General features: G+C 45.7%; 1 protein-coding gene across 1 annotated transcript in view; it reads right to left on the bottom strand.

Annotated features, from left to right (window-relative positions):
* The window catches only part of CD63 (CD63 molecule), a 33589-nt gene extending 15272 nt beyond the window's left edge, over positions 1 to 18317 (bottom strand). The window contains exons 1-2 of the mRNA XM_044285141.1: positions 18196 to 18317; positions 17936 to 18014 (exon numbers count right to left, since the gene is read on the bottom strand). Of these exons, the coding sequence (XP_044141076.1) occupies positions 17936 to 18014; positions 18196 to 18302 (186 nt within the window). The 5' untranslated portion in view covers positions 18303 to 18317. The remainder of the gene's footprint in view (positions 1 to 17935; positions 18015 to 18195) is intronic.
* Between the last annotated feature and the right edge of the window lie 1939 nt (positions 18318 to 20256).

The following is a 20256-nucleotide window of genomic DNA, read 5'->3' as shown; positions in this document are numbered from 1 at the left end:
ATACCAGGCACTTACTAATGTATTGCGATTGCCCATATTGCTTCCTTTGCTGGCTGGATTCATTTTTCCACCACATTATACATTGCTCGTTTCCAGGGGTTATGTCCATCGCTGCAGCACAGATACAAGGTGGCCAGGACAGAAGCTGCTGCACACGCGTGCCTATGAGCACTCCGGTGGTCCCGGACCCCAGAGAGGCTGTGCTTTTTCCTATAGTGGTCGTAACCATGGAAACAAGCAGTGTATAATGTGATGGAAAAGTACCTTGGATTAAAGAACATCGGTCAGCAAATTTCTAACCCATTGCATGTGCACTTGGCAGCTGAAAGCCTCTATATGGGTGTGATGTTCATATGTGCCCGCATTGCTGAGAAAAATTATGTTTTAATATATGCAAATGAGCCTCTAAGAGCAATGGGGGTGTTCCCGTTACACTTAGAGGCTCTGCTCTCTCTGCAACTGCTGCGCCCTCTGCACTTTGACAGGGCCAGGCTGTGAAAACATCATGCTTGGTCTTGAGTCTTGAAGTGCAGAGGGGGCAGCAGTTGCAGAGAGAGCAGAGCCTCTAGGTGTAACAGTAACGCCCCCGTTGATCCTAGAGGCTAATTTGCATATATTAAAACATTCTTTTTCTTAGCAGTGCGGGCACATAGGACCATGGGGCCAACACACACGTCTTCAGCTGCTAAGCGCAGATATAACAGGTCAGCCGGTTCTACAGGAACCAATCTGCTGACAGATGCAGTTTTACTTTGTTTACACGATGCCGCCATTTGCTGACGTGAGATAACCCATCTCGGGGATCGTTTACACGCATGTACACAAAGGTTTCTGGAGGTTCGCTGAGAAAGAAGTGAACATGGAGCAGACATTTCTCCAGTTTTCCTTCCCGATTAAATTTCTGCTTAACCTCAAGGCTACGCTACCTGCACATTCTGGTGCGGATAAACCGCAGAGTAATACAGTACCAGCTAAGCGTACGAGAATAGAGAAATCTCATGTATACGACAAACTGCAAATACATAAAAAAATGTTGGTGCAAATTACATCAGAATGTACGCAAAACCACAAGAGTAAACATGGGCCACAGACAACAATACAGAAGATTCTCTTTATAAGTTGTCGCTAGTGTGGGGGATGGGGGGGGGGGGGGGGATGTCCTGTAATATAATAGCTGATCCATCCACACTAATATTTTCTGTCTTAAGAAGTTTACCAAGAACCGCCAGGACTAGGAGCTCATCCTCTGGCACAGCGCAGCCTCGCGAGATCCTACGCTCTCTGCACTGCAGTCACATGCCCTCCAGACGTTACCCCCTTCATTACGAGAGACGCTTTTGAGAGCTCTGGCAAAGGCGGAGATTTTGCTGGTATTTGGCATTCTCCCCTGGAGAATCTGTGCGATATCGATGGTCCAAGTCCGTCAGAGCCAAGGACAATAGTTATCCGTCTGACGCTCGTACAGAGATACCAGATTCCGCTTTTCTTCTCCATTATAAGTCCTGGATCCGCACATAACTGACCCGAACAGTGCTGAGTAGACCTCATTGGCTATAATGATGTCTATGATGGACGTGCAGGACTCCTAGCAGTGGAATCAAAACGTACATGAGCATGAGAAACCTAAAACAAGCGTTTTTGCTGGATCCAGCAAAAACGGTTTAGTTACTGATAATACAACCATCTGCATCTGTTATGAACAGAACCGGTTGTATTATCTTTAACATGGCCAAGACGGATCCGTCATGAACTCCATTGAAAGTCGGATCAGTTTTCTATTGCGTCAGAGAAAACGGATTGACGAAAAGCAAAACCAGGGACAAAACGGAAGAGTTTTTTTTCCCCCCGGTATTGAGATCAGTCACAGGATCTCACTACCAAAAAATATTAACACTAGTGTGGAAGTAGCGGGTACTTTCAGTTGCGTTGTTTGATTCCGGCAGGCAGTTCTGTTGCCTGAACTGACTGCCTGATCAGGCAAACTGTATGCAAACGCATGTCATTTTTCTGACTGATCAGGCATTTTTTCAGACTGATCAGGATCAGTCTGGATCAGTCTGAAAAATGCCTGATCGGTCAGAAAAACGCATTGCAATAAAGGATCCGTTTTTCCTGCGTCAGGCAAAACGTATCCGGTATTTATTTTTATATCATTTTTAAAAGGTCTGCGCATGTGCAGACCGGAAGGATGGATCCGTCATTCCGATATTTTGAACTAATACATTAATATGGGAAAAAAAAATGCCGGATCCTGCATTCAGGCAAGTCTTCATTTTTTTTTTTTTGCTGGAGATAAAACCGGAGCATGCTGTGGTTCTCTCTTTTGCCTGATCAGTCAAAATTACTTAACTGAAGACATCCTGAACGGATTGCTCTCCATTCAGAATGCATGGGGATATGCCTGATCAGTTCTTTTCCGGTATTGAGCCGCTGTGACTGAACTCTATGCCGGAAAAGAATAACGCTAGTGTGAAAGTAGCCTAAGGGCCCTTTCACACTTGCGTTGTCCGGATCCGGCGTGTCCTCCACTTGCCGGAGGTACACGCCGGATCCAGAAAAACGCAAGTGTACGGAAAGCATTTGAAGACGGATCCATCTTCAAAATGCTTTTAGTGTTACTATGGCAGCCAGGACGCTATTAAAGTCCTGGTTGCCATTGTAGAAGCGGGGAGCGGGGGAGCGGCATACTTACAGTCCGTGCGTCTCCCGGGGTGCTCCAGAATGACGTCAGAGCGCCCCAGGCGCATGGATGACGTGTACATGCGATCACGTGATCCATGCGCTTGGGGCGCCCTGACGTCACTCTGGAGCGCCCCGGGAGCTGCACGGGCGGTAAGTATGCTGCTCCCCCGCTCCCCGCTACACTTTACCATGGCTGCCAGGACTTTAGCGTCCCGGCAGCCATGGTAACCATTCAGAAAAAGCTAAACGTCGTATCCGGCAATGCGCCGAAACGACATTGAGCTTAAGGCCGGATCCGGATCAATGCCTTTTAATGGGCATTCATTCCGGATCCGGCCTTGCGGCAAGTCTTCAGGATTTTTGGCCGGAGCAAAAAGTACTGCATGCTGCGGTATTTTCTCCGGCCAAAAAACGTTCCGTTCCGGAACGGAAGACATCCTGATGCATCCTGAACGGATTTCTCTCCATTCAGAATGCATTAGGATAATCCTGATCAGGATTGTTCCGGCATAGAGCCCCGACGACGGAACTCTATGCCGGAACCGGCCAACGCAAGTGTGAAAGGGCCCTTACATGGCACACATTCCACCAGGACACCCCCTTCTAATAATACACTTTCCAACTCTGATCACCTCGACTTCCTCACTGCACAGGTCACAGAATATTGCTAGAAAACATTCCCATAGAAACCAGTGAGACATCACCAGTCTACAGGTTCCTATTGTCCATGGGGCTGCTGTAAAGCATCTCTCCCAGGGTGCAATCACATGATCAAATGTGTTTTGTGATCTGCAAAACGTGGATCCGCAAAAAAAAAAAAAAAAAAAATCTGATCTGATGCGGAGCAAAACTACGGTTGTGTGAATGCACCGTCAGGCAAGATGGCCACCCTCAAACACACACAAAAAAGAAAATAATCAAATCTATCAGAAAATAAAAACCCAAGAAATGTGCGATCATCTGATGTTAATTAGCAACACTACAGTCTAAAAGCTTTAATCAGGTTTGGGGGGGGGGGGGGGAAATGCAGAAAAGTAAGACTGCTTTAAAAACTAGAAGAATAGTTTATCAATTAACAAAAGGCAAAGTAAATGAAAAAAAGAGGAATGTAAATCAGAATAAATATTTGGTGTGACAGCCCTTTGTCTGCAAAACATCATCAGTTCTAGGTATACTTAGACACAGTTTTAAAGGTACCTGGGCGAGTGCTTGTAATTACTCTACACCACCGCTCCACTGGAGACAAGACGTAGCGTAACGACGAGGAATCGGCGCTCGCGTGGAGAGTCACCGCCTCGTTTCACAGCTGATCAGCGGGGGTCCTAAGTGTCAGACCCTCACCGATCAGATATTGATGTCCTATCCCGACGAGAGGTCATCAATATTAACCGCTGGACAACCACTTTAATATCAACTCACTAATAAGCTCCTATTCTGATACTATTCGATTACCGCCAATGACATAGCAAACATCATTTTGAATCTTCGGCTGTGTATATGCTCCCAAAACTGACATATACTCCAGCCAGGCGCTGATCTATCATTAACGCTCATGCGGTACCACTTTTTTTTAAAACATTGCAAGAGTTGACAAAAACATAAAAAGTTCCAAAAACGCTAATTTCTTTTACGCCAAAAGTCGGGCTGATTTATACAGCAAACTGACTGGTGCTCGTTTACATGGCAGAATCATCGGCAGTAGGTTTGGACGAACAATCACTGGTATGATCATTCATCCCCATGCTGGTGTATCGCCAGCAGCACATCCTCCGTTTACAGGAGATGTGCTGCTGACAGGCAATGATTTTTATGTTCAAATAAAAGATGCGACCAGCTGATGGACATGCGGTTCTTGCTTCATTGGTGGACAAGTTTAGGGGGCAATGATTGGGAACGAAAGTTTGCAATTTGGTCGATTATCAGCCTGTCACACTCCTGACATGTCTGATTTAGTGACTACCGGCATCTTCCAGTAATAGCTATTCTGGAGCATCTTCTTTTATAGCTCTATGATGTGCCATTCCTCTATTATCCCTGCTAGAAGTTGAATGAAATAACCCTACGCTTTAAAATAGAGAAAACGCACTTGTGTCACGGCCATCTTGTGTAGACGATAAGTGGTTAATCTAGCAGAAAAGGTCTGCCGCCGCCCCCTGCGCCTGCTCTGCAGCTGCTTTATATCACATTGGTAAATATTGATCCAGGCAGTCACCAGGCACTGAGCACTCAAATCATGGAGGCTAGTCACATGAGGAGAGAGGCTCAGGCAAGCAAGCGCCATTCCTCCTGGAGGGGCAGTTTCTACTTCAATCTATAAGGCCCCACGCACACGACTGTTGTTGTGGTCCGCATCCGAGCTGCAGTTTTTGCGGCTTGGATGCGGACCCATTCACTTCAATGGTGCCGCAAAAGATGCAGACAGCACTCCGTTGCGTGGTCCGCAAAAAATAAAATAAAAATGTCTTATTCTTGCACATTTGGTAGCTAGGCAGCTACGGTATATCAATGGCTGTCCGTGGTGTTCTGCAAATGGCGGGACGCACACGGACGCCATCCATGTTTTGCGGATCCGCAATTTGCGGACCGCAAAACACACAACAGTCATGTGCATGAGGCTTAAGGGTCTATTCACACGTCCGTTGTTTCTTTCCTGATCTGTTCCGTTTTTTGCTGAACAGATCTGGACCAGATCTGGACCCATTCATTTTCAATGGGTCCTGAAAAAAATCTGACATTGTGCTGTCCGTTTTTTTCCAGGACCCATTGAAAATTAATGGATCCAGATCTGGTCCAGATCTGTTCAGCAAAAAACGGAACAGATCAGGAAACAAACAACGGACGTGTGAATAGACCCTAAGGCTACTTTCACACCTCTGCAGACAATCAGCTGGACACAGACAACTGCGTCGGCCGCTTGTCTGCCAGAATGCGTATGGATCTCCGCCGGGTCCAATTATACCTAATGGGGCTGGCGGAGAATTCCGGCAGGTTGCTCTCTGCTGGAGTTAAAAGTGGAGATGTAAGAGTAGCCTAAATGTTCGTTAAGGCCAGTTTCCCACGAGTGCGCTCAGCCCGGGACATACGCTACATGCGACGGCTGGTGGATTGAATGCGCAAAATCTGCAGCGTTTACAGCAGCAGCAATGTGTAAGAGCCCAATGCAGAAGTCCACAGCTAAATCCTCATGATTTTGCCGCTGTGGATCTAGGCCAGATGTGCTGAATTATTGCCACGCATCACTGTACCCTTCAGAACTTTTCATCCTTTGAAGCAGAGGGCAGAATACGAGTCACTGCTGAGGCCATTACCTGCCAGTGCGCGGCAGCCAGCACCAGGAAGTTACAATTCTTACCTACAAGTTTTACGTCCATGTGGCATTTTATTTTTTATACCCTGTTCACACATCTGCACATGATCCGGCTGTGGATTCTAAAAACCACAGCATGTACTAACGCTGTGGATTCCGTAGATTAGCTCCACTCACTGCACGGATCTTCTGACCAATCTGTGGCAGAAACGAGAGCCGCAGCTTCTGATTTCTGCGGTGGACTTTTAGAAAAACATCACAGGGGACGTGCTGAGCTTCATAGACATTTTGGTTCTATTCTGGACATACCCATATAGACACACCACATGCGACACAAAATAATCCTGCCACTATTAGTGGGATCCCTCCACCACGGTTGAAGAAACATGGTCCCAACAGGATTGATTTTTCACTGTCAAGACTACAGAACGGTTCTCATGTCCACCTGCTCAAGTCGAAACATGCGCCAGAAACGGGAGGACTGTGGACCAAAGAATAAATCGCCTGACAGCTACCCCATGTCCGACCGGTGGACGGCCTGCCGTCCTGAACATGTTGGTTGTCACTTATCTGCACAGAAACACACGTAGCTTCCTTCATGCGCACTCACCGAAACAGGAAGTTACTAATCAAGATAAGACAGGATGTGTGAAAGTCAGGCCGCTTACACCACTACAACCTCTTGGCAGGCAGCAAGCTTTGGCTCCCGTGACAACATTTTTTTTTTTTGTCTTTCTCCCCCCCCCCCCAATTCCAGTGTTCACATGATATTGCTAGAAGAGTTTTTGTTTTTGTTTTGTTTTTTTCAACAGGACGAGTTGAATTTTTTAATAGTATTTTTTTTTACCCATTTCCTGAAAATGTAAACTATTTTGCAAGTGGCATATGAGACTTGTTAGATGGCGCAATCAGCGCAATAGTCATTACAGCCAGCTCCCACCGCAGAGGACGTGGACATCTCTGCAAAGGCTCACACACACAAACGTATTTTTGGTCCACATTCAGACCCAGACCAATTCACTCCAATAGGGCCGCTGTGGTCGAGTACCATGTGGCCCCACAGGATCTAACTAAACTTAAATACCACACTGTTTAGTCAGTGGCCACATGGTTAAAGACCATTATTAATTGTATTTAATTGTAATTAATAAAGGATTAGATTATTATATTTTTTGGTGCGCGGTAATTGGGAAAAAAAATAAATAAATAAAAAAAGCCATGAGTATGTATTTTATTTTTTAACACTAACTTTATGACATGACGGAACTATCATGTAACTTAATGTATGGGTCAGCATATTGATAGCATGTCCCGTGTAAAAACATTTAAAAAAAAATGTGTTTATGATGTCGCTTTCAAAGTCAAAACTCAATTCTGCCGATGAAGCCGTATATGGACTTGTTTTTTGCGGGATGAGACATGGTTTCATTGGTACAATTTTGGTGTAAATTGGACTTAATGATTTTCTTTTTTACTTTTTTTTGTTTTTGTTTCACTAGGGGTACATGACTTTTATAATGCAGTGGTATACCTTGTATACCAATGAAAAGATATCTATATCTTTTTTTATTTTTTGAGTGCTGTCGATACGGACAAGCTATAAAACAATGAAAAATGTATTCCCCATGTGGAACAATACAGCAGCAGCGACGTTTCAGCTCATCCATAGAGCCTTTCTCAAGCCTTTACCAAGGGATAAAGCCTATTAGGTAACACAGCCATGGCAACGATTTTGTTCACAAGGTGACGAGAGTAATGAAGAGCCCGTGTCTAACTGGCTAGATGCTGCAGGTGATTCTCAAAGCTTTGTCGCACTCTGTACGGGTTTTGCTGTGTATAGGGTTCCCACCCCAATTTCAGATCATAACGAATCACAGCAAGTCACCATCAATTAGAAGTGCTTTTATTACTGAGTACATCGGAAAACACATGGCAGTTCGTGTGTTAACGTTTTCGGCACATAGGCCTTCGTCAGACACTGTGCCGCAGTAGGTGACAGGAATGGAAAGTGTAGGCACACCAAACGGAACGGTGCATAATTGCACCAGAGGTAAGAGGGTGTGTGGCTAGATGCTGCAGTCGCTACTGACCATGGCATCTGGGAAGCGGAGTCTGGCTACAATGACCTGGAGCACAGTATGTCAGGTCTCTGTAGTCCTCGTGCAGGCTGCAGGGACTGATGGCAAGGGCAAGACAGTGCTCCAGAAGAAATAAAATTGTATTATTATTAGGACAGATTAGTGGGGTTGTCTCATCTTATGAAGTGATACTTTTGTTGTGTAATAACCCAAGTAACTTACCGATATACTGTATGTGACCATAACGACTGCTGTTCTTTCTTCTCCCAATTTTCCTTGTCATTATAAACTGCTAGTCTCTAGGGGACTGTGAAAAGAAACAAAAGCCGGCCCATCTGGTGGCCAGGATAGCAGGAGAGAGTGCACATAGTCTCCCGCGAATTAGCTCCCATCCCCAGCCACCTCGTATTGCTCGAGTCTGATGTGCCTTTTGCCATTTACCTCGTATGTGGTATGAAGCTGCCACAGTGCTGCGCCCCCCGGGTACCCTTCTGCTGAGCAGACCGAGGCTGCTACCCCATGAGTAACAGCCTCAGGAGTGCGGGCGTACAGGCCAGGGGAGGGAATTACTGCATCCCAACGGCGCTGGCCTGTGTTGCCACTCATGGTAGCAGCACTCGAAGTCTAGACCTGCCGCTCTGAACACAGGAAGCGAGACAATGGAATCTAAAAGTACAGAGTAATCAAATTAATTTAATTAATTGCCCAGCCTTAGGTCACATTTATCAACAGAGCTTAATTATTATTATTTTTAAACATTTTCACAAGTAAAGGGGTGGCGTAGAAAGTGGAGTAACATCTCAAGACACAAGTTTTAGACTTAAAGGGAATGTATCAATAGAAAACAATCGATTTAAAATAAAACTTATTTTCAGAATTTTTCACGAATTTATAATCGCGCAGCTTTTCCACTGGACACTAGGTCTAAAGTATGTCAAGACAAGACTTGTTCTTTGACAGCAGCCACATGGACCATAGACAACAGACAGAAGGGGGACCTCATTGACCGCTATAGGACTTTTCTAGGTAGGCTTCGTGTCCTGTCAGAGCAAACATCATGTGACATTTAATACATTTGGCACAAGTTATGGCAATGCAGACTTCTGCAAAACTCACTAAAAAAAAAAAAAAAAAAAAAGGTATTCTCCTCATGATAAATCCATGTAGTGTTTTTAGGAAAAACAATGATTTTGTCAAACCAAAAAAAACAAACACTTACGCTGGGTTCAGACCTGAGCGTTCTGAAACGAGCGCTCTGTATGCGCGATTGTACGGGCGTTTACAATCGCGCATACAGAGACTGGCGTTCACACAATGTCGCGCGTTCCCGAATTTCTATGTGCGGGAACGCGCGACAAACGCCCCAAAAAAAGCTCAAGCACTTGTTTGAGCGTCGGGCGTTTTACAGCGCGATCGTACGCGCTGTGAAACGCCCAGGTGAGAACCATTCCCATAGGGAATCATTGGTTCTTGCCTGTTGTGCGTTTTACAGCGCGTAGGAACGCGCTGTAAAACGCTCAGGTCTGAACCCAGCCTTAGGCTAGATGTTAGCCAAAAGCCAACGGTAAATTATAAAATGCACTACAAACAATGCTTTGTTTTGTTTGGTTGACCTCTATTCATTCCAACACCTCCAAACACAGTTAGAAGAATGCAGGCTGCACACCAAATTTTGCCTAGCCATCAGGGGAACAAGCATTGGACTGACAGTCCATCTCAGGACAAATGCACATGAGCTTTTTATAGAGTAAGGCCACTTCCACACTCGCGTTTGGTCCGAATCAGTCATGGATCTGCACAGACGGATCCGTTCAGATAATACAACCGTCTGCATCCGCTCAGAACGGATCTGTTTGTATTATCTTTAACATAGCCAAGACGGATCTGTCTTGAACACCATTGAAAGTCAACAGGGGACGGATCCATTTTCTATTGTGCCAGACTGAGTCATAAAAAACGGATCCGTCCCCATTGACTTACATTGTGTGGCATGCCGTTTGGCTCAGTTTCGTCAGGTGTCAGTCTCCAAAGCGGAATGGTGATTAAACTAATGCATTCTGAGCGGATCCTTGCCCGTTCAGAATGCATTAGGGCAAAACTGATCCCTTTTGGACCGCTAGTGCGAGCCCTGAACGGATCTCAGAAAGGGAAAGCCAAAACGCCAGTGTGAAAGTAGCCTTATGCGACTATGGTTTATGTAGCTACGTAGTGATTTAGGACTAGCTGAGGCACCAAAGAGCTAATCAAGCAAATCCCTGTAGAAAATCTTCGGGAAGAAAATGGAGACTTCAGTCAAATCTGTAAAGGCAGGTGTGACTGACTACAGGAACAGAAAACGACAGTCTTACGGTATGAAAACTAGCTTTGACATCACAGAAAGATTAGTTCTGCGAGGACCTGTAGCACAAAGTGTCTCAGATTCCCATGAGCACAACCAGGGGAGGGTGACAACTTTTCTCAACTCAAGTCAAACCTGTTCCGCTTGAAGACACTCATCTATATTGCAGTCCTAACATTCGTATACATGTTTCAGATTGTCCTCACTTTCATTCAAGATGGCTTACATTAGCCTACGCGCTTTCAGCACAGAAGCTACTGGAGATCTTGACATAGCATCTACAAGTCTCAAAGTCACTACCACACCCAACTGGAGGCTTTCCACATGTGTCTCCCACATCCCTCATCCTCAGGATGGACCAGAACCAGTGTTAAAATTAACATGGTCAAAAAATAATAATAATCAGCTTTTCTGATACAGAGCTTCAAATCTTCAGTACAGACAGTAAAATTATACATTTCTAGTTGCCTCCGCCACCACTAGGGGGAGCGTAATGCTCATAAAATGCTCCCTGGTGGCAGCAGCAAGAAGGACGCTCGCCAATCAGCAGTTTTAGAAGCAGCTCTTCAGGACAGAGATAAACAATAAAGAGATCGCAGCACAAGCACCATGGTCCTGTAAACATATCCTCAACAAAGCTGATGAGACTTGGGCTCCCACTGATCTGATCTTGAAGGCCTATTCAGAGGATAGGCCATAAACACTATGATCAGGAAACCCCTTTAAGCTATTTCCATCACCTTAACCCTTCACACATAATAAATAGTCTTTTACACAGCAAGTCAAAAGTCGCAGGACACCCTTTTATTTCAGAAATGAAAATAAAAAATATCTGAATAGCCCAGCAAGTAATGGGTGAGCGGGCCTATCATTTAGGGCTCATTCAGACAACCGAATAATTGGGTCTGCATCAGTATTTCCGTTCCGCAGCACTGCAAGAAAAATAGAGAAAGTATTCTTGTCTGCAATCGCAGACAAGAAGTCATTTCTATCATAGTGCCAGCCATGTGTGGTCCGCAAAAATCCGGAACAAATTATTTTGTTTCCATATAGGCCCCAACACTTACTCAAGGAGGGACTGCCGACCAGTTGTGCGCTGTCATTTAGGACAGATTGGGCAAGTAGGCAAGGACAGTGGTTGAGGTACCTCAGTATCTAACTAGGCCCCACGGTGACACTACTGGACTCTCCCTTTTAACTATGGGGCCACTTAAAGGGACTGTACACTTTTATTCACTTATACGCCAAGGCAAACAAACCTTGCCTTCACAAACATTTATTTTTATGAAATTTATCATCAAGACGTTTCTGGTAGAAATTCTTCATAAAACAAATACATGCGTGGTTTTTACTACTAAAAGTTGTGAGCCTGCTGAAGATATCTGAAGTCTGTAATCTATACTAGCGCGAAGGCTACGTCTGCCACAAGCGTTTTCTGACGAAACAATCACTTTCTTTTTAAATGGAAAGTGTGCAGTTTTACAATGATGATGACCAGATGTATCCAGAACATTCGTATGGCGTGTGCGAGAGGAACGGCCATTTAGTTGGAGTTTAATAAAATCACTTCTGACAATTCATTAACAAAAACCCTCGACAAAGCCCAGTGTACAAATCACCGCAGAAAACTTTATTAGGATGAAGGCCTTCTGATGGGAAACTTAATAGAAGTGCAGGATGAGGGTACGATGGTTAGAGAATCCCATGCGGCAAAAAGTTAATTAGAGCAAGAGCGAACTAAGGAGTTCAATTAAAGTGGGCCCTGATGCAAAATATAAATAAAAAATGGCAACAAGCACTCTACCAACCAAATCCCATCTATAAACACCAGAGTCGTCTATGGCATAGGGGCTTTGCCCCGCACCCACACCACATCCTGGTTATACATCTGCATCCCTGTACACTAGATGGTTCTATGTTCTACCCACCAGGATCTATAGCTTATGGGCTGCTTAAAGGGGTATTCCAGCTTTAGGAAACGTTTCACAATTGACTGCACAGTAATCTATTCACTTACTGCCCACCACTTCATCCCAGTACTGAGGTGCCTCGCAGCCATGCTTCCGGTCCCAGGCTTGTACACATCCAAACTGGGTAATGTGCGCTGTTGCAGCCAAAGCCTGGCTCAGCAGTGCCGTATACCTATCAGTATGTGACCGGGCAATGACGTGTCACTAGGGGACACGTCACCGCTGAGGCCAGTGATTGGCTGCACAGGTATACAAGATGGCACTGCTGCTGCCACCACAATAGAGGTCACTGGCTGCAGCCCTGGAAAGAGGGAGGAGCAGCAGCGCTGGATCGGAGGGGATGGCAACGGTGATATCCTTTTACCAGCCCCCCCAGTAGATTAGGATAACAATGCTTTAATGCAGACAAACCAGAGAATAAAAGACAAGCAGAAACAGGGCTTCCTTGTTCTAGAAACAGCCCCACACCGGTCCACGAATTGTAATGTAACTCATCAGAACAGGACTGAACTGCAATACCACCTCCAACCTGTAAACTGAGGAGGTGGTGTATTATTATTGGTATTTTTTTTTTTTTTTATGTTTGCAGCAAGCCAAGAAATGCAAAGAGTCCAATCCTGCCAATTCTGGGGCTGCGGTCAACGTTCAAGTCGCTTTGCGACCGCACTTCTATGCCCTGCTACACTGCGATCCTAGGGCACGACCAAGATCACCGTGTAGCCGAACCCTAAATAGGACATGCTTTCATGGAGAAATAATCAGAAATTCCAACTACACTGCCGTTCAGTATGCTACAGTCACATTCCACCGACCACATGATTATGGCTTTCCTTGCTTTTCCTTCGTGCAATCATCCTTCTCCTTTTCACCAACCAAAAACAGACAATTATAAGAGACGCCAGCGAAACCCGTACTTCTAGTTCAGGCCGGGAAAGTGAATTTAAATGTACATTACACAACTTGGATTCACTCCACACAGGCAACACATAATATGCTATAGGAAGCGTTCCCACCGCCCTGGGTGCGGGGCGGCCTAAGGTGCCAGCTGATCATTCACAAACCTGCATGGCCACTACAATCCGTTATGTGGTTTTGCGATGAAACAGCAGTTTCACGCAGCTCCGTGGGGACAGAAAGCAAAAGTTCCAACTCCTTCATAAATGGCTAATAATTTAGTAATAAACCCTGCAGTAAAATGGTAACTATGGAGCCCTATAAATTATAGGCATGTCCTGGTAGCTGCTGTATTCAGCGCCAGCATAAAAGGGTTGTCCGGGAATATAAAACTCTTCACAGGAGCCGCCGCTATGGAAAGAATCCTACTTACCTGCTATCCAGCCTCTGGTCCTGCGGGCTCCGTGTGTCCATCTTCCAGGCAGGTAGGATTCTCTCCATAGCAGAGGCGGGCTGAGGGACCTGTGAAAGGTTACTTATTCCTGGACAACCCCTTTAATGGTGTCCTCCTGTTCTGTCTAGCACGCCCAGTATTGAACGTCCTCCTGGGGTCTTCTCTACGGAGCACCTGCAGCCCAGGTCCGGCCACTGTAACTAAGGGCCTTGGAGCAGCATGAAGATATGTAGTATAAGGGACAGGAGAGGAGAGAACTGATCATCTATCACCACTAGGACACTTGGGCTACTTTCACACTGGCCTTTTGAATTCCGTTTGTGAGATCTGTTTCAGGGCTCTCGCAAACAGTTCAAAACGGATCAGTTCAGCCCCAATGCATTCTGAATGGATAAGTATCTGTTCAGAATGCATCAGTTTGGCTCCATTCTGCCTCCATTCCACTCTATATGCGGACACCAAAACACTGCTTGCAGCGTATTGGTGTCCGCCTGGCGATGCGGAGCCAAACGGATCCGTCCTGACTTACAATGTAAGTCAATGGGGACGGATCCGTTTTGACTTACACTTTTTTTTTTAAAAAGAATAATGCAAACAGATCCGTTTTGAACGGATACAAGACGGATCCGCACCTAACGCAGGTGTGAAAGTAGCCTTAGACTGATAGAACATAAAATATATTTAGGATTAAAATATCTAAACTTTTCTAAATGTTATGAAAGCTTATAAATTCTACAGTATAAATAAATAATACCTTAAGCTGATTTAAGAGTCATACATTTCTATCAACTCCACCCAAATCTAGCCCTGACTCGGACTCCACAGCAATCTGAAGGATCCTCCTATAATTCAATTTGAAAATGGTAGTGATCATGAGCTGCTACAGTTTGCGACCACGTGAGTGCCACCCTGTTTGACCTGGTGGTCCTTTAGGACTGATATTACTGGTAATTAAGGGTGGGTTCACATAATGTTTTTTCCCCATACGTTTTTTGTATACATTAAAACGGATGCCTCACGCATGGCGAAATTACGGCGCTCTAGCTTTGTGACGTCAGGGAGCAAGGAGGAGATTCGGAGTATGCGGGGCGGTGCTGGGCTCCTTCACAGTGGGCGTGGCTGGGCTCCGGAAACGCCAGTAGCCTCATTTACATATATATATAATAGTTGTTTTTTTTACACAATAAAAAGCACACAGAGCTATGGGGACTGGGTATTACGGATGTGCTAGCGGCGATGTCCTCAGCTTTATACACAAAATCCAGGTGACAGGTTCCCTTTAAGATCGGTCAGAAATCTGCGTGTATAAAACCGTATGGCGTGTTAAAACTGGAAATACCAGTATTTTCACTGTAAACGACACAACTATTACAAGAATTTAGATTCAATTTACAAGAATAGACAGCATGTAGCGGTTCAAAACCAGTTTTTGTGGAGAAAAGTCACAAAACAATCAATATATACAACCAATATAATAAACATCTATACATATGCAACGGGCCGCCTCCCAGGGCCCAACTTGATGTGGAACAGGGGTACCCAGTTGTAGGAATGGCCCTATAATGTCCCTTTATGTTGAGTGTGTCACGGTGCTCCTACCTGGATATGACTGGACCCCAGGCATCGGCTCCGAAGCAGACAAATAGCAAAACAGAGACTTTGCCTTGGTCCCAGCAGGCTTTAGCATTAAAACTGGCAGGCAAACTCGTCTCTGCTACATCTGTACTGACAGGCTGGCTATATAACTCAGCCTTGCTGTATGCTGCACTTTCCTTCAGTAGTCTGTCTCTTAAGTTATACCAGGGAACTTTCTTCCTGGCTTCAAGCTTCTGCCTCCATGTCCAGCTGAGCTTAGGGCGCTCTGGCTGGCTTAGTTTGGGTACATCCCGAATAGAGGTGGCCTTGCACACCTTCACCTAGCTTGGGCTAAGCTAGGACTGACTATTAACTAACTAGTGTCCACCCTTCATTAGAGAGAGGGTTAGAATAGAAAGAAGGGTTCTATTCTCTCTAACTGTAGCTGTGCCATGTTTGCTGCCACCTACTGGTGAACCATGTACATTACATGAACATATACAGTTGATATAGAAATAGGAAATGCACAACGTGGAGGACTTGGAATAAATCCATAGATGAAATGATATTGGCATACATAGAAGCAGGGCGTAGGAGTGGTAGTGCCAATTGGGGGCATTACACATACACACAATTCAGGGTACTTTCACACTTGCGTTAAAGTTTTCAGGTATTGCGTTCAGTCCTAGGGGCTCAATACCAGAAAAACATCAGTTTTATCCTAATGCATTCTGAATGGAGAGCAATCCGTTCAGGATGTCTCCCGCTCAGTCACGCTTACGGTATTTGGCCGGAGAAAATACTGCAGCATTTTCTCCTGCCAAAATTACGGAATATTTATTTTCCATTGAAATGCATTAATGCCGGATCCAGCACCAAGTGTTGCGGAAAACTGGAAAAGTTTTTTTCCGGACGACACCAGAGAGATGAATCGGGTATTGCAATGCATTTGAGAGACAGATCCGCATCTGTCTACAAATGCTATCTGTTTGCACACGGATTTCCAGATCCAACAGGCAGTTTAGGCAACGGAACTGCCTGCCGGACCCTCACAACGCAAGTGTGAAAGTACCCTGAAATCAGACATCAGAGCAGCAGCAGCACAGTACTGTTCACTACATACACATTAACGCTTTTACTCCAGAACAATGAAAATACCGGACTCCATTGACTTTAATGGTGTCCCTCAGGCTTCTGTCATGCAGCCTGGCATTTTAACACATTTTGTATAGCATTGTTTAAGGCATCTGTGACAGAGGCTCCAATGCAGATGTGAACACGGCCTACAAGGGTAACAGAAGCAGCGCAGCTCTGCTACATATAATTATAAGACTACTGTTGTGCAATCTACACAAGTGGTGGAGAGAAGAACTGATCTGAACACGCGCTGAAATCACACAGCCAAGCCGACGTCCGAGGAGGTGCGAAGAGCTTTCTAAAGGGCACCATTTACATAGACACCCACTAAACCCGGACCGTGACCTGCATCGGTCATATGCACTAGATAGTTGGACAAAGGAAGGTGTATCTGAGCTGTGCCCCCATGTCTCCCACAGGGGGCGCAAGACTAGGACGTTTTACCTTGTCCAATCTTTTGCTACTTATACCTCCACCTACTAAACGACATGCCTGATCCACCAAAACAAAAGGGGTTGTCCAGCATGGCAGCTTCCTTCCGCACCACCCCTGTCCACAGACTGTCTCTGGTATTACAGCCGGACTCTGGAGTCAATGGGGACAGAGCTGCAATACCGCACACAACCTGTGAACAGGGGTGGTGCCGTTTTTGGAAGGAAGCAGCCAGGTGCGGACTGTGAACTTATAGTGGAGTAGTGGCGCTGGGAAAATAAAAATAAAAAAATCGTCCTGTTTTGTCGTCAGATCCACAGTACCATATTGTGGCACATTATACCACCGTGACAGCGCCACACAGTCATCACAAAATCCATTCCAAAAAAACTTCACTGGCCGGCCGCGAGGAGGTCCCAGGCATCGGCCCACCAGGAAATGTCCCTGTAAGGTCTATGGCCAATACGCTCCTGGAAGCAGCCATGTTTTTCAAATCGTGGACAACCCCTTTAACTAGGTATGGAGGCATCCGGGGAAATCGCTGCCAGCTGACCACATAACCAATGGTTTTACCTTTTTGTGCAGTCGGGAAACACAGAAAACAAATCCATTTGGCAGAGGAAGAAGAATTGCAATGTCCCCGCTGCCCACCTCCGCACGCGATCACAATGTCAGCCATTCATACAGTCACCCACATTGGCCCCTATAGTCAGGGCCCACAACGTACTCTGGGGCCAATATCATTGGAGGCGTTATCGTTTTGCTACACAGTGGATTAAAAACCTCCCGCCATCCGTTTTCCAATCCGCCAGCCGACGACCCCAACGATAACAACCAATGGTTGGCATAGGATGGGTGATGACCGGTTGGCAGGAAAGCGTTCCAGGCGGCCATGGTAGCATGCAGGAACCAAGGACTGCCAGCTGTTACTGATCCGACCACACCTGGGGGTTATGCTGCACCTGTAGAGGCTTAGTCTAGGCCACCAGCGGAAGACAAGGACTGGAGGGACCCCCTGGAAACATCACATGATGAGGAGGATGAGGATGTAGTAACACAGACACTTACCCAGAACAAGAAGTTGAATATGAAGACGAGATACTTGACACACTTCATCCCTCCTTCCACCGTCATCTTGCTGCCGTGTCTGCACAAGAGAGGACGGCAGGGCGTTATATAGCACACGGTACATTGGACGAGCCCTGCTACACCCTGCCCGAAAGCAGCGCGGAAAGAGTTAAGCAGCGCGAATATTAATAACTCCCGTCCCCGCGCTGCAGTGGGGCTTAACCCCGTCGTTCCCAGGGAGTCCGCGCGAACACACTCACCTCTGCTGCGCCTCTCCTGCACTGCTGCCTCTCCCTGCCTGTTGCTTCTTCAGACTGAGCGGACACCTCCCCCAGCTAAACTTCCTGCCCCCGCACTCGGCGGTCATGTGACTGAGGGTGGTCACCGGGAACCCCCGTGACACATGAGGGGGCTACTAGTCATGGTTTCCTCCCTCCTCCCTGCCCTGAGTAACTTCCTGAGCACGACGTGGAGACTGGGCTCCATTACTCCTGGTTGGATAGTGTGTTTTCTGGGATAATGGCTGGGAGTTGTTGTCCTGGCCTCAGGGGGGTTAAACCACATGGAAAGTATGATCATAATGTGAACACGCCCCAGAGAGTTAGAGCTCGAGGGGTAATCCGCTACGTGACAGAGAGCCAAGCCGCGTTCCCGACACCGAGCTCCGTGCGTCTCTGCGATCTCTTTACTACAAAATCCCGGGGACAACTTGATCTCACCATTTTGTAGTCGAGCGGCACGGAGCACTATCAGTCATGTTAGGCGACTTTCACACTTGCGGCAGAGGATTCCGGCAGGCAGTTCTGTCCCCGAATCTTTTAACCACTTCAGCCCCCCCCCCCAGCTTAAACACCCTTCATGACCAGAGCACTTTTTACACTTCGGCACTACACTCCTTTCACCGTTTATCGCTCGGTCATACAACTTACCACCCAAATGAATTTTACCTCCTTTTCTTCTCACTAATAGAGCTTTCATTTGGTGGTATTTCATTGCTGCTGACATTTTTACTTTTTTTGTTATTAATCGAAATTTACCGAAATGTTTGCAAAACAATGACTTTTTTCACTTTCATTTAAAAAAAAAAAAAAAAAAACATTTCTATATAAATTTTTCTCAAAATGTATTGTTCTACATGTCTGATAAAAAAATGCAATAAGTGTATATTTATTGGTTTGCGCAAAAGTTTACAAACTATGGTGCAAAAATGTGAATTTCCGCATTTTGAAGCAGCTCTGACTTTCTGAGCACATGTCATGTTTCCTGAGGTTCTACAATGCCCAAACAGTAGAAAAACCCCACAAATGACCCCATTTCTGAAAGTAGACACCCTAAGGTATTCACTGATGGGCATAGTGAGTTCATAGAACTTTTTATTTTTTGTCACAAGTTAGCGGAAAATGATGATTTTTTTCTTTCTTACAAAGTCTCATATTCCACTAACTTGTGACAAAAAATAAAAACTTCCATGAACTCACTATGCCCATCACGAAAAACCTTGGGGTGTCTTCTTTCCAAAATGGGGTCACTTGTGGGGTAGTTATACTGCCCTGGCATTTTAGGGGCCCTAAAGTGTGAGAAGTAGTTTGAAATCCAAATGTGTTAAAAATGCCCTGAGTGCTCTTTAGAATTTGGGCTCCTTTGCGCATCTTGGCTGCAAAAAAGTGTCACACATGTGGTATCGCCGTACTCAGGAGAAGCTGGGGAATGTGTAGGATCCTGATCAGTCTGAAAAATGCCTGATCAGTCAGAAAGATGCATTGCAATACCGGATCCGTTTTTCCGGTGTCATCAGGCAAAACGGACCTTTTTTTTTCTCATTCAGTCAAGTCTTCAGTTTTTTTTCGCCGGAGATAAAACCGTAGAATGCTACGGTTTTCTCTTTTGCCTGATCAGTCAAAATGACTGAACTGAAGACATCCTGATGCATCCTGAACGGATTGCTCTCTATTCAGAATGCATGGGGATATGCCTGATCAATTATTTTCCGGTATAGAGCCCCTGTGATGGAACTCTATGCCGGAAAAGAAAAACGCTAAGGGCTCTTTCACACCTGCGTTCTTTTCTTCCGGCATACAGTTCCGCCGTCGGGGCTCTATGCCGGAAGAATCCTGATCAGTTTTATCCCCATGCATTCTGAATAGAGAGAAATCCGTTCAGGATGCATCAGGATGTCTTCAGTTCAGGACCGAAACGTTTTTTGGCTGGAGAAAATACTGCAGCATGCTGCGCTCTTTGCTCCGGCCAAAAATCCTGAGCACTTGCCGCCGCAAGGCCGGATCCGGAATTAATGCCCATTGAAAGGCATTGATCCGGATCCG

The sequence above is a fragment of the Bufo gargarizans genome, chromosome 3 (assembly GCF_014858855.1).
Source record: "Bufo gargarizans isolate SCDJY-AF-19 chromosome 3, ASM1485885v1, whole genome shotgun sequence".
NCBI lineage: Eukaryota > Metazoa > Chordata > Amphibia > Anura > Bufonidae > Bufo > Bufo gargarizans.
This window is presented reverse-complemented; position numbering and strand designations above follow the sequence as displayed.